At 43.9% G+C, this 15,153-nt stretch overlaps 1 protein-coding gene across 2 annotated transcripts; it reads right to left on the bottom strand.

Annotated features, from left to right (window-relative positions):
- Nucleotides 1-2,627: 2,627 nt before the first annotated feature.
- slc29a4a (solute carrier family 29 member 4a) lies at nt 2,628-14,677 on the bottom strand. Of its 2 annotated transcripts, none has more exons than XM_040191631.2 (11): nt 14,464-14,677; nt 12,272-12,670; nt 10,686-10,817; nt 10,454-10,567; nt 9,640-9,768; nt 9,087-9,161; nt 8,715-8,983; nt 6,404-6,524; nt 6,044-6,231; nt 4,761-5,001; nt 2,628-4,301 (listed from the first exon to the last, which is right to left on the bottom strand). In XM_040191631.2, the coding sequence occupies exons 2-11, from the start codon at nt 12,507-12,509 to the stop codon at nt 4,156-4,158; spliced, it is 1,653 nt and encodes a 550-aa protein (XP_040047565.1). In that variant the 5' UTR covers nt 12,510-12,670; nt 14,464-14,677; the 3' UTR covers nt 2,628-4,155. The 2 variants fall into 2 exon arrangements, with proteins under 2 accessions (XP_040047565.1, XP_040047566.1); XM_040191632.2 differs by having other exon boundaries at nt 8,724-8,983.
- Nucleotides 14,678-15,153: the final 476 nt, after the last annotated feature.

The raw sequence follows: 15,153 nt of genomic DNA, 5'->3' as shown, positions 1-15,153 counted from the left end.
TAATGTAATTTTAAAAATCTTAATACAAACCTGTTTTATTCAAATATGTGATTTTGTATGTAACATAAATATGTTCCGTTTTCCCATGAAGCCCTTTAATGGCATTAGATGTGTAACCACATCTTCTGATTAGTTCATAAAAATCTGTTTCCATTGTGAGATGAAATTCTTGTCAAAGTATTTTTTATATCGACCATGATTTCATGTATAAAAGCAAAAAACAGCTGTTATCTCGTGTTGAATGAATTAGTTTTATGCTCTACAATCTTATACTAATAGTACCAACTTTACTGTTACTTTAATCCTGCCCATCCACCACACATTGTTTTAACTGAAGAAATTGGCCATTTAACACAAGTCAAAGGCCGACTAATAAATCAAGACAAGAAAATGTGCAGTAATAATACTGTTGGTTTTCGTTTGATCAACTTTTCGTTTCCCCAAACTGAGGCGTCAGGATCCACTGAAACAGTCTAAACGCAGTCAGAGCAGAGAGCAGCGCACCAGACCTGCTCCTCACATCCACTGCCTTTCTACCTTCCTCCTCCTCCTCCTCCTCTCTCAGTATGTGGAGCAGAATGAGTAATGATCAGTCGCTCCGTCACACACAGGAGACTTTCTTTCCCTGCAGCCACATCCCAAATTAGCACACACACACACACACACACACACACACACACACACAAATACGCACACGCACAAATGCACACAGACAAACAGCTAAATAGGTCCATGCACTTACAGAGACAGATTTTGAACTACGACTATGAACACAATACAATATACAATGTCCTCGTTGTACGGTTATGTGTCCTAGAGACACTGAGAAAGGTCAAAGGTAAGAAGGAGAGAACTTCTTTCTCTCGTAATGGGCTCTGTGCCACAGATATGAAGCTGAACTGGACACAGAACCTCTTGACAATGTTCTGTGAGCTGCAGCGACCTCCGCTGGAGAGAAGCAGTTAAAACAACTGCTGATCCCTGCAGGATGAACTCCCGTTTCTCTTTCCCCCTCTGAAGCAAAAGCTTCCATACGGCTGCTGGAGGTTCTGCAACAGAAAACTACATGCAGTTCTGTAAAAGAGCTTAACACAAACCCAGATCATTCCAAGTAATACGATTATCAGACATTTAGAATTTAAGAGCAGAATAACACAGCAGACACCGATGAAAACGACTTTATTAAGCTCCGACAATGGGACAACGTTGTATTGGCACAAACAGACTGCTGGGACACTGAAATCATGTGACAGTAAGACAAAAACTCATTTAAGTCATTATAGAATTACACATATTTCTGAAAGATGTTAGTCACATTTTGATTGAGCGTTGTGTAGTATTTGTAAAGGCTAAATACCATTGGAAGTCATAAAGAGCTGAAAGGCCACAATTTGCTCAAATGCCGGTTAACCTTTTTAACCACTGATTCATCAAACTAGACAATTCTCCTCCTCCTGCTGAAACAATGCAGGTGTTCATCAACCATTCTGTAACGTGCACATATTTAGCAAAAATCTAAAATAGACAGATAAATAGGCTGGATTTTGATTGTTTAGTGATCCTGAATAATTAATAATAAAGAATAATTCAACTGATCACCATTCTTTTTTTTCCACAAATATCAAGCAAAATACGTTTTGTTGCAGTAGATATATACACGTATGTACAATGTAACGTTTGTATGCGTTACACCACCCTGGTGTTTCACAGTGCGCAGTCACGTGGGCGCTGAGTCTTTGTCAGCATGACGTGGTTTCTGAATAAATTCAGTTGGAAGAAAAATTACGTATTTGAAAAAACGATAATAGGAAGTCACATAGATATTCAGATATTAGACCTTGTTGAGGTAAAATGCAGGATTAAACATTTGTTGTTTAGTTTATTTTAGTAATAATTGTGTTTCTTAGCATCAGGAGATTGAATGTTGAGTAACCTTCATCCCATCATAAGTATCTTTACTTCCAGATCTATAGTTCTCCAAATATTCCATCCTGTCTTTGTGACTTTATCAGCTAACCCTGATTCAAATGTTAAAATGTGTCATCCTGGACAAAACATGGGACTAATCAATAAACAGTAAAAAATACAACTATTTTACTTTCTCAGTTCTTTTTTTCATGTGCTGATGTTTTAAATTAACTTAAAAGAATGAAATACATCATGTTAAATCTTCTCAAAGTGAATAATTTACCCAAATGTCAAACTTCTACTTTAAATCACCTCAAAGGGTTGAAAAAAATATGAGTTTAACATGCAGCTCTTTGAAATGCGGGATCACTCTCACCCCCCTAAGTTCTCTACCAGAGAAATAAATATACCTTTCAACCATAAATAACTAAATGCACCTTCAACCCCACCGCTCTGAAAGGAGAGGCCTGCAGCAGGGTGACACCGCCGTGTCGTAGTGCGCTCCACGACTCTACAGAGAAGCCTTTTTCCTTCATAATCTATTAAGTCTGAACTCCTCTCATGATTAAAACGTCTATCGAATCCAACAGGAGATATGGAGGAAGAAGCTGGAGGGGCTGAAAAGCAAAAAGGAAACGAGTGTCGCTCGCTAAATAAAGAAAATGTCGATCTGATAGTGTCTGTTGTATGAAAAAATTGGAGGTCTTAAACACCTTGAGTACGTTTCATTCTATATATTTACACGTTTCATTCTGTTTAATTGTTCACAGAATTACATTCAGACAGGCAGACTTTTTTTGGCACGTATAATCTTTCCTTGACACGTCGCACATGGTTACATGAATGTTACACACAGACGGCACGCGGGGGAAACACAGACCCTGCTGTCAAAATCACAACCGTGAGACACGGCTGCCGTCTTCTGGTTCATAGGAACCAACCTTTTCTTCTCTTTCCTTTCATCTCAGGGTGCAAGAAGCAACGTGAAACCAAATGGAACAGGCAGAGATTTGCCCATTTTCTTTTCTCTAAGCATTATTATAAATAAAAAGAACAGGTAACACATAATTATAATTGCTCCATACATTTTTTTTTCCTGATAGGAATAATGTTCATCATATTTGAAAATGAATACAACTGATGTTTTTCTAATTCAGATTTGCTAAAGCAGCTGAGTGGAGACAAGCCAGAGAGACTGGATCTCAGTGGGGGAAGTCGATTTAGAGTAAGTTCAGTAAACGCGTCTGCTATTGAGCAAAGTGTGGATTTTTATAATTGAAATTAATTAACTACTAGGAGAGAATCATGTTTTTTACAGCTAATTGTATGTCATGAATTAGAAAACTGTTCCCGATAAGGCACAGTAAAATCAAAATGTTAACAGATTTGTCCTAAATAAATTAGAAGAAAATCCTTTGAGCAAATGTTACTTGACATCTTTGCTCTTCCTGTAAATTATTATAATACGTTTGATGACTCTTCAACTTACAGCTGTGTACATCTCATCCCATTAGATGTGATTCCAGTAAACTAGCAAATATGACACACAAGGGGACCTTTTTATTTTTTAATTAAAATAAATGTGAATTAAATTGCTGTTGTAGTTCTTTAAAGGGGGCAGTCAGAGGTTTCCAGAGTGTTTCATTAGGTAACAGCTGGTCTGGAAGAATCAACAGAAACATCATCTCTCTGAATATCAACAATGCTAAATGTGTCTCATGTGACCTCAACGCGAACGGTTCCCTCAAACAGTCTCTTCCCTCCAGCGATAGACAACTTGACTTCACACTCTACAAATGTCAGCCAGTCGGTTTGCACACACATGCAGACAATATTTTCACTGTGAGACACTCGCAGGACTTCTGTTGACGGATGTTCTCCCTCTCCAGGGAAAAGTTCAAAAAGCACAGCCGTGACATTTGAAGGTCAGTGGACCAAAAGGCTGCAGAATGACACAGTGGAGAAACGTTTTTACTGTTTAACTTTCTGTTTTCTTTGCATCTTATTTCACTTTCTTTACCCAGCGAGGCAGATTGAAGCACGATCTGGACAAAGGGCAAATACGCCTCTCAGAGTACAAACATGGACCTTTAAATAGTTCTTTACAGATGTCCTTCTGTCCCCCGCTGCTTCTCCTGGCCGGGATCTTTTGTTTGCAAATGGCTGTGTGTGTGTGTGTGAGTGTGTGTGTGTGTACACACGTATGTGTGTTTACATCCGTGACCGTGCTTAATGGCGTGTGGACATTCAGTAGGCGGTAGCGTTGGGCGGTGTGTGCGTGTTGAGTGTGGAGACGTGCGTCCCTGGTCCCGGAGCAGCGAAGCTGTACGCGGCGTAGGCCACGGCGGAGCCGACCATCAGGCCCGTCATGTAGGAGACGGTCATGGTGTTCCCTGCAGGGACACACAGCCGAGCTTCTCATGTACATGCGCTTATGACGAGTATTAAATGTATGATACAGTGAGAATCGAGACTATAAGTGAGCAGTTACATTAGCGGCTCTGCTTGTAGTGGTAATCACGCCGCGCTAACGTGCAACAACAGCAGTAATATTAGCAGGTATTATGTTCATCGTCATATTTACTGTGTAAGCAGGGCAATTCAGTACATACTAACTGCAGTACTGTGTGCAACTTGTCATAATCTACTATAGAACCGCAGCACAATACACTAATTAATACATTATTTCCAAGTGTGTGTTTTAAAAGGCACTTCTTGTTGCTCAGAGAGTAAGTTCTTGTCTCTACAGTCCTCTCAAAAAATGGCGTTTTAAACCTGTTCAACAGACTGAAACAAGCAGATATGACGTGTTGACTGCGGAGCTTCGGAGGCCACGTTGTAGTTTAACTCACCTGCTAACTCCCTCTGTTCGGGCGGCACTTTGCCCGCAGCCTGGATCATCGGCACGGACCCGAAGTAGCCGTTGGTGACTCCCATGAGGAGGGAGAAGAGACACGGCCAGGCGGGGTGGGACAGCGTGGGCGCGCCGGCCGGGTACACGCACATGACAAACAGAGGGATGAAGACCACCCTCAGGCAGGAGAAGAAGAGCAGGCGGCCCCCGGACCAGTCGTACGGGAGCGCTGCCAGGATCTGAGGAGAGAGCCGGGAAATGTTGCAACGATGGGGGGTGGAATTCTTTTATTTGTCGAAAGAAGAATAAGAATGGAGATAGAAATAAAAAGTGATATGTGAATATTTGTAGAACTCTTGGTTGAGTAGCTGCTGGTGGACATTTTGATATATTCTCTCTCGCTCTTTCCCATTAGGAGTTTTTTCTCATCTTTTTCCCCTTTCTATGTAATTTTTGCTCTGCCACCTTGTCTCTGTCTCCCCATTTTCAACCAAATGCTTAATTTTATGCATACAATCAGAACAACTTTGAAAGTTAAAATGACTCTAGGACACGCGATAAGGTTTCATTTCTGAATAAAGTCTTTGAGCTGAATGAAGTCATCCAAAAATAAACCACTTTTTTCCATCCTTACTCTCAGGTGTAATAAATGGAGTGAACATTTTTGTCAAGGTCAATTCCAGTGTCCCAGCGTCTCTTTGTCTCTTTCTTGAGACTGTGGTGCAGAGACGCCTGATGGACGACGACAATTAAATCCCCAAATCTCACGAGGTGTGAAATCGTAAGGATCCGCAGGAGTTATGTGAACTTTAGAACATAAATGATGAATGCTTGTATCCCCGTTGGTATTTTAGGGTTTCTCCCCTGGGGATCTTCTACATTTCATATTTTTTTACAGTTTCCGTTTGATTCAATGACCGCAAAGAGCACGGTGTTCTCTTTCTGAACGTCCTGAAATCTATTCTCTGCTCTCTCTGAGATTGTAATTACTGAAGTCCCATAAAACGTCCCCTCATGTTGTCATCAATATTGGATCATTATAAATCCAATCCAGTATGCTGCTTTCTGTTGATTTTTTGATTTGACTGTTTCCTTGTTATCATTTGTCACTATTAAAATATATTGACTATTTCTGCTTTAACAATCTCTGTGAAAATTAAATTGGGTTAATAATGAAACTGTGCTCAGTTAGAGATGATAAAATAAGAAAGATAAGGCTTTATGAATGAAAATGGTCTTGACACAGTGTGCGATGTGTGTGACATCATTTTTACATGTTACCTTGCCAACAAAGTCCGACATGTTGAAGGTGGCCATGATGAGGATGGGCAGCCACTCTCCTAAGGTGGGGTTCCGTATTTCTGACTCCAGCCCCGGAAACAGACACAAGGTGATGCTGTAGGTCACCGCGATGGACAGCATGTAGGCCCAGATCACACGGGCCACCACGTAACGATGCAAGATCATGTCTGCTTAGAGAAGACACACACACTGACTTAAAAGGTGTTTTTTTTGAAGACGTCACTTCATCAGGTAAATTCTCTTCTTCCTACGAATCACCAGGGAATGATTTTAAATGTAATTGTCCATCTGTTGGAGCCAGAGGGTAATTGAGCTGCGAGTACACGGGATCAAACGTACCGCGTAAACCAGGCCAGCTCCTCCTTAACTTGGCTTTGGGGGCGTCGAACCGCACATACGTGCCGCCCTCAAAGTCCTCGACGACTTCCTCTGTCGGGGTCGGTCCTGTCCCACCATTTCCCTGAAGAGACGAAGACACAGACGAAAGGTTTCCTCACAGCTTTAATGCATCAAATACCTGCCAGGCAGAAAAGCATTTACAGCCAGTCCACCCCATAACGTCCACAATTCAGTTATACTAAAATAGGAGATATATGAGGCCTATAGTAAACAATTATTGTATATATGTATATATATCAGGTTTTCATCTCTCGAAATAAAAGTTTATAAACAGTTCATTAAAATAACACTAGAGGCTGCCATCACACTGTAAATAAACGTACTCTCTTCTCGTTTAGTTCGATTGATGTATTCAGGGGTTGTTTTTCATTAACACTGCATGACATCAGCTCTTTTTCTTGATGATCACTGTGAGTGGCTGCAGGGTGACGTAATTATAATACACTGACTCCAGGTTGGACTGCTAACAAGCCGCAGACACACAAAGTCTATGAAGACACATTCCCCATCCATCCAAACAAACAAACAAGCACATCCTTTTGCTCATGAGTGTTACTAAACACAGATTTTTATATGCACATGACAAAGGCACGGAGCCACACACACACACACACACGCACACCCATACACACAGATCCATTAGTTGATTGGAAGGACTTGCAGGCCAGAAGGGACCACTCTTCTTGATTATCCCTCAGCATAGAGCGCTCAGTATCCCCCGGCAACCAGGACAAAGAACCGGCTGAATCAGCTCGCAGGTGCAGAAAACAACACTGAGACGCACACATTGCTATCAAACACACGGGGACATTCATCACACACTTGTATTGTGCGTAATCATGGGAAAACCCGCACACATGAAAAGTTGACATTTCCAGTGATGGCTTTGAACACACACACAATTGCACACACATGCACAAACACACACGCAAACACACAGGAATATAAGCTCCATGTCTTCAGGGAAGAAAGTGCTGCTTCAAACAGAGTGTAAGGAGGATTTACATCTTCTTTGTCTCAGTAATGTTTCCCCTTGTGTCTCGTCTCTTTGCCTCAACAGCTTCCAACCATTCTCCCTCAGTGTCGTGACTATTTCTTTTTGTTAGCAAAATGCCTCTCCCCTTCTCTCTAAAATTGCATATTTCCTCATATTTCCTTCCGTATCGCTACATTCATCCCTAATAATCCTTCCCAGGAATCTATTTTCCCCCTCAATAATTCTCTGCTGAATGGGAGCAGCACAGCTAAGCTTAAATAAATGATGCTGCATTTTAAAACCCACACAGCCTCCCTCCCTCTGTGCGCGCTCCCACTGAGGAAGCACCACACACACTCCTCACACCAACACCAACCAGGAACACCAACCAGGAACACCAACCAGGAACACCAACCAGGAACACCAACCAGAAACACCAACCAGGAACACCAACCAGGAACAACAACCAGGAACACCAACCAGGAACACCAACCAGGAACAACAACCAGGAACACCAACCAGGAACACCAACAAGGAACACCAACCAGGAACAACAACAAGAAACACCAACCAGGAACACCAACCAGGAACACCAACCAGGAACAACAACCAGGAACACCAACCAGGAACAACAACAAGAAACACCAACCAGGAACACCAACCAGGAACAACAACAAGAAACACCAACAAGGAACACCAACCAGGAACAAAAACCAGGAACAACAACAAGGAACACCAACAAGGAACACCAACCAGGAACACCAACCAGGAACAGCAACCAGGAACACCAACCAGGAACAACAACCAGGAACAAACAGGAACACCAACCAGGAACACCAACCAGGAACAACGAGAAACACCAACCAGAAACACCAACCAGAAACACCAACCAGGAACAACAACCAGGAACAACAACCAGTAACACCAACCAGGAACACCAACCAGGAGCACCAACCAGGAACAACAACCAGGAACTTCAACCAGGAACACCAACCAGGAACAACAACCAGGAACAACAACCAGGAACCCCAACCAGGAACAACAACCAGGAACTTCAACCAGGAACAACAACCTGGAACAACAACCAGGAACAACAACCAGGAACACCAACCAGGAACAAAAACCAGGAACAACAACCAGGAGCAACAACCAGGAACAACAACCAGGAAATGGGAGCTGCGTGACACAACATTTCCTCCACGTAAATAGGCATTTTCTAAACACAACACACACATATACACACGGTCAAAGCTGATAAACTATCAACAAACTTACAAATCTTACTTCCTCTGCGGTGACGTCATGGTGAACTCGGTATCCTGTCCCGCTGTCGTGCGGGTCATGACCTTTAACCTGCCCTTTGACCTGGGCGTGGTTGGTGTAGTAGCAGACGAATTTAGAGCGGCGGACGAGCAGGTGAAGCAGGAAGCAGAGCATCTCCATGCTGATGGAGACGAGGAAGAAGATGAGCGTGTTGGTCCTCTCGTCCGGGATCAGCAGCTTGGTGAAGATGCGCGACAGGGAGATGATCACGCCCGCAGTACCTGAAAGGAACGAAGGGAGACGTCCTGAAATGGCAGCGAGGGAGATGATAGAAGGGACGGGGGTGTGCTTGTGCAATTATTTAAACTCTGCGAGTGTACTTACTCTCTCCAGTCATCACCCCCTGTGTGTACCTCTTGGGCAGCATCCCCATGTAACCATAGAAACTAGACTGCTGCACTGGGGAGGGATGATGAAGTGGATGAATCGGTGCAAACAGTCAACACTGAATCAACACAATCCATTGACAGGCGCCACTTCCTGGACTTTAACACACCACTCGGGAGCAGCCACTCTGACCTCTGCGCTGCGCATAATTAAAGTCTTTCTGCTGGGAGCTGAAAAGCTCTTTGATCACACTCACAGTAGCTGAGAGGAAACTGGCTCAGAGTACGACGGTCAGGAGCAGCAGCCGAGGACTGAAACATCCACAGCCGCTTGTTGATTTGACAGCTTTGACTCACCACCACAGTTTTGTATTACTCTCCATGACAATATGTACAATATCATAACACTTTAACCGGCAACATTTTATCTCACAAATAGTTGAGAAACAGATGCCCGGTGTGTCTGAAGAATAAAATAAATTAAGCTAAACTAGAGTAGTAAAGTTGCATCCTGGAGAACTGGATGGAATGACAGACGCATAGATAGATACCTGTACACCCGAAAGCCACCACTCCCACTGACGCCAGGTTGACGACGTAAGCCTGCCTGGTGGTGAACTTGGCCAGCCACACATCGAACACGCTGACAAAGATCAGCGGCCCCAGAGCCAATATGTAACCTGCGAAGGACGAGAAGGGCAGACGTGTGAGACGCAGCTGAAGAATCGATCTTGAGTTTGTGAACTTCCAGAGACTCTCCAGCAGACCACACGCTTCAAAAAGACATTTCCTCAAGGATGTAAGTGGGGAGATCTTAAGTTAAAGGGCACGCCGGGGAAGCCTCGCTATTACATGCAACACACGTGTGATGATTTCAAAATTCTCTTTGGGGGACAGACATTTGTAAAGAACATCTTGTCATAGCTTAGAATAGCTTTAATATTTACAATTTTCGGTTCTTAGAATTAAAAAAGGTCTTTAATGGATCTTTTGGAGCACCAGTATCAGGCTTAGTCTTTAACAAACCTGAGCCCCAATGTGCAATCTGTGAATGTGAAATCTGACAGAAAAACTTAAGATGAGGCAAGATTTTAATGAAGCTAAAAGTTTTTTTTAAATACCCTCACTCTTGAAGGACAGTCCTCTATAAATTCATAGTCTTGGGCAGTTTGTGCAAAACATTTGATCAAATAAACCCACAGGAAAGATTGTAGTGTATTTTTCTTTCTCTCTATACGGCCATTTTTGCACTGCGTATTCTGCTGTGATACGCCTTGAGGTTCCCAGAGGATCATGAATAAAAGAGTAACGTAGAAGGTCCTATAATGAGACATTTTTCACAAACAAAGCTGTGTCTTAACTTACCCACAGTGATTCTGGTGTGCAGACTGATTCGCTCCACCAGCACGTTGTTGAGGATGACGGCCAGCAGAGCCACCAGGATGTACGTCAGGCTCATGTCGAACACTATGGACGTCCCTGACACACACAAAAACACATGACTTGTGAATGTTTTACTCTGCCCTGTAAAAGTCACGCATTCTCTGAAAAGTTGCTGTTATCTAAGGACATTAATGGCATTTGTGCATAATTATACCTTCAAATTTGTGGTGCAGGTAATCGACGTCAGTGATGAAGCTGTTGTAGGGAAGCAGGAAACCCACACCAGCCAATAGCATTGCAAAGTAGATGCCATGGTAACGGTCGTCAGGGATCGGCTCCTCAAAGTCTGAGGGGGAAGGGGGGAGTCAAGGGTTAGAGAATTAAAAGAGTATGAAATCCCCTTCAAACAACCGGGAAACGAATGACTTCAAAACATCTAAATTAGGTCAGGAGCCAACGCACGGTCTTAATAAAGCTAATCAGGATGAACGGAGGCGTAGCAGCAGCAGGATGGAGCAGCTGATGCAGCAGCTGATGCAGCAGAGGACCTCGCTCCTGTTGCATCAGTGATCATTACATTACATTGTATCGTTTTATGACTTATTTCCAAAACTTTGCGTAGCCGACTACTAACAGCTCCCACACATTTATGAGCATTGATATTTTTTAGCTGACCAGGTGGAATAAAGAATGTGTCCTTTATTTTTCATTTAATGTTAAATGTAATTTATTATGATGATAGTTAGCTGTGCAGTGAGGAGAGAGCAGTGAACATCACCATGGCTGCACAGACAGAAGAGAAGATCACCGGCCGCAGAAACTCAAACCTCGTTATCAGATAATGCAATGAAGACGCTGCACAGCCCTCCCTGTGAAACGGACATTTTAGTGCAGAAAATGACAATATTAAATCTTTTATGGCATATTTTCCCTTTCTGACACATTCTGGGACGGTGTGAAGATGATTCTGGGTGGAGACAGAGATGGTAAAGAGTGTTTAACTGGCATTTTATAAGGATTTATGTAGATATTAACCTACGAAGACAGACTTCAAACTATTGGCTAGCGCTACAGTGAAATACAGTGACTAACAGCAACAGAATGACAGAGAGGAGATAAGTGAGAGCTGTCTGAAGACCAGAGCCCCTCTCTGCCGGCCGTGTACCTGTTCACTTGTGATCTGATTAACGGGCCTTTTGTGCAGCCGAGTAACCCGGCAACAAAGCCATTTTCCCCGAGCAGGCCTGCTGGTTTTTGTTCACCTTTCCTCTTTGTTTTCTGGTTTCTGTTTCTATGTCTCCGGAAAGCTTTCAAAGTGTAACAGGAATTGGTATACTTCTTACTAATAGGAAATAGAAGCTTTCATGATACCTTAGCTTTGAACAGAGGACATGATGTTTCTTAGTGGCTTTAGGCCTCTGGGTGAGTGTTTTCGCTGGAAGCAGGTGTTTGTTCCTAAATGATGTCAACACCAAGATGTTTATTTTCTTTTACCAACAAGCCATCCGGCACTGTTTAATCACGAAGCTGGAGCTAATTACACTAACAAGCTTCCACGTGGGAAATTGTAGCTGGTTGTGTGATGTTAGCAACGTTAGCTGAGGTTTTTTGTTAAAGTAACTTATCTTGTCTTGATTAAAGGATGTAAAGTCCAAACTATCTTTATATATGTTCAAACGCACATTCCTGTTCCTGGCAGTTTGGAGTAGAAGGCGGAGATTCCTTGATGCTTGTCTATCTATTTATAAGACCAGTAGACACACACACACACACATATAGACAGACTGGAAACTCCCTCACCGGGCTCAGAAAGCGCCAGCACTCCTCGCTCCGGGGCGTCTTTACTGATCTCCTCCTCTTCCAGCTGGTACGAGTCGAAACTGTAGCTCTGCACCACGCCGCTCTCTCTGCCCTCCCTCCAGCCCTCCCTGCCTCCGTCCCTCCACCCGGCTCGTCCTCCATCATCCCTCCACACATCCCTCTCCTCGGGCATCTGGGCCGGTGTGGGCCTGCGGCGCTCTGCACCCACGGAGCCCATCACTGGGCGGCGAGCAGGCGACCTGCACACGCTCACACCGAGCGCTCCTCTGGACACCTCCGGCTACGCTGCCTCGGGAGCGAGCATGTCGGGCACAAGAGAAACCCTGCAGGACACGCAGGAGAGCGTGGAAGTAGAATGGCCTTCAGGTGATGGAGGATCTGCAGCGGGAAACAGAGGAGACCAACGTGAAAACAGAACTCTTGTGTGTAAAAGGAGAGGCAGAGGTAAAAAAATATCAAATAAAAAGACGTACTGTCAGTGAGTGAAGGTTATACGCTCCAAAGAGAAGCACTTTGCTGCGTGTGTGTGTGTGTGTGTGTGTGTGTGTGTGTGTGTGTGTGTGTGTGTGTGTGTGTGTGTGTGTGTGTGTGTGTGTGTGTGTGTGTGTGCGTGTGACAGGCATATTAAATGAGAAAACAGTGACAAAGGAAGCTTGACTGGAGGGCAAGGTGGGTGAAAATGCAGCTCTGTATTCAGGGACTGCAATACATCATTTCAATGTAGACAAGGGAGAAGACTGACACCAAATAAAACACATGCAACCAAAATATCGATGATCGATTACATAGAAGCAACTGGTTCTACTTAATCCCTCTACTATTTTGAGAGTTTTGACTATTATTCAGACAAAAAAACATTCATTTAGACGTGAGGAAAATTGAGTGAGTGAAGAGTTGTACAGAATAACAAGCCCGAACATAAACAACCAAGTAAACAAAGCTTCTTATTTAGGTAATGAATTCTGCACGGGGACGGTAAGCAAATCAAATCCAAAATACTTCTGACAAGTGTGAATGATTCTTGGTAAATTATTTTATTTATCAGCATGCAATAAAGCTGCTGTTGATTACTGCCATTATCGATCAATCTGGAGATTTTTACCTTTATTCATTTATTAATTGTTAAATCACTCAGATGCCTGATTAAATTTCATTATTCAAAAATTAGTATTATTCTATTTAAAAAATATTTGGATATCAACTCAAATAGATTAATCACATATCAAGATGGTTTGTGATACATTTCAACTAATTGTTTAATTAATTTATAATCCAGCTCTATTGTGCAGCATCTTCACACAGAATGAAACACGAGACGTGTGAAAGCAGCAAAGACTCGATAACTCACCGGGAACTGTTATTGTCACAAGCTGCATCAATACAAACGGGTATTGACATTGTTCCACGCACAAACACACACACACACACACTGAATAAACACAACAGCGCGTCTATGTGCACACCTGCGCGGTTACACAAACGCTGGAGGACGTCCGCCCTTATCCAGCTCCGTCACCGCGCATCCACCCTGCGGCCCGCAGCTGCCAGCCTGCGTGTGGCACGTCGGGGGCCACGAGAGGCAGGAGCTCGGTCCACCGGCCCGCTTGGGTTTTATGGCGACAGCCCGCGGGGTCGGATGGGGAACAAGAACTCGTGCGCATCCCGGATGGACGCAGAGAGGCAAGGAGGCGTGTTGTTCCACAGAGGCCGTGACTCCTGGACGTAAACAGCGGGCAGCGAGGCCACTGTGCCTCCCGCCCGCCGTGTGATCTGCAGTTTGAATATTATTGTAATTCTGCCGTTTATAACTCAAATAAAGATTTTTTTTTAAAATGAGCATCAGGTGTTAGCAAAATTGTTTGACTTTTACAGCTGAGTCAGAACATCTGGAAGCCGCCTCGGACACGGAGCTTTGTGTTGGACGCGTTGACTCCACGTCAATTAAGCGCACGTGATCTGCTTGTCAACGACTGCACGCGCGCGCGTACAACTCCGGACCGGCGGCGCGTGGATCCAAAGCAGAAACAAAGACGCTCCCTCAGTTATTCGGCTTCTTCTTTTCCACATCATCACCAAAACGATCACAATCAAGTCAGGTAGATGTCGCTTTTCTGCCCCCCGGTTTGGAAAACAAAAACACAGGAACAACAGGTTATTAATGGCCCCTTTACCTCGGGTGTCTCGCTCCCTCCCTCCCACCCGTGGATCGTATGCAGTCCACGCGGTGGGCTGCCCGAGGTGGTCTCCGCTGGACGGACCTTGTCCCTCCTCTCTCGCGTCTCCTCAGCCCGTCTCCATCAGGCGGAAGCCCCCGGTACCGTCCTGCCTGCGCGCGCTCCCGACGCACCACCCGGCTGCGGAGGAAAGGAGGCGAGGAAGGATGCGAGCGCAGGGCGGGGAGGGGCGGGAGGAGGGGGGGAGGAGGAGGAGGAGGCTGCCTCTGGCTCTTCATCCTTTCCAATCAGTCTTCTTCAAATGACGATCTGTTAGGAGTCGAAGGTGAGCCCGAAGAAATGCACGTGATTCATAAGGAGACATGTTCTTTGCGCGTGCTGCTGAGATGGGGTTAAAGGATACATTTCCAGAGAGGTGACTAGCTGACATTAAATAATAACAAGCTTTTAAAATGATCAGCAACAGTGTAGTTCACCTACACGAATCATCGCTTTAGAGTAAATCTAAAGGCAGTACAAGACGATATCAAAACAACATAAATAAATAGTGGTTGCTTTAAATGAAATAAGCAAATACATCCAGGAGGATATTACATTTTATTCAACATGTTTCTCAATTCTTTGTTCTTATTCATTTGTATTTGCCTCTACAAAACGGTTGTTGCCAAAGCCCACAGATTGGAAAAA

The sequence above is a fragment of the Gasterosteus aculeatus genome, chromosome 11 (genome assembly GCF_964276395.1).
Source record: "Gasterosteus aculeatus chromosome 11, fGasAcu3.hap1.1, whole genome shotgun sequence".
Lineage (NCBI taxonomy): Eukaryota > Metazoa > Chordata > Actinopteri > Perciformes > Gasterosteidae > Gasterosteus > Gasterosteus aculeatus.
Note: the sequence above shows the minus strand (reverse complement) of the source record. Positions and strands in the feature narration are given on the sequence as shown.

Bases quoted from the DNA above. Each gene is read 5' to 3' on its own strand.
- slc29a4a (XM_040191631.2), bottom strand. From the start codon at position 12,509: ATGGGCTCCGTGGGTGCAGAGCGCCGCAGGCCCACACCGGCCCAGATG. The intron at 10,568-10,685 runs GTATAATTATGC...TGTGTGTGTCAG, and splicing joins CCTGCACCACAAATTTGAAG to GGACGTCCATAGTGTTCGAC. The intron at 8,984-9,086 runs GTAAGTACACTC...CGTTCCTTTCAG, and splicing joins GGGGGTGATGACTGGAGAGA to GTACTGCGGGCGTGATCATC.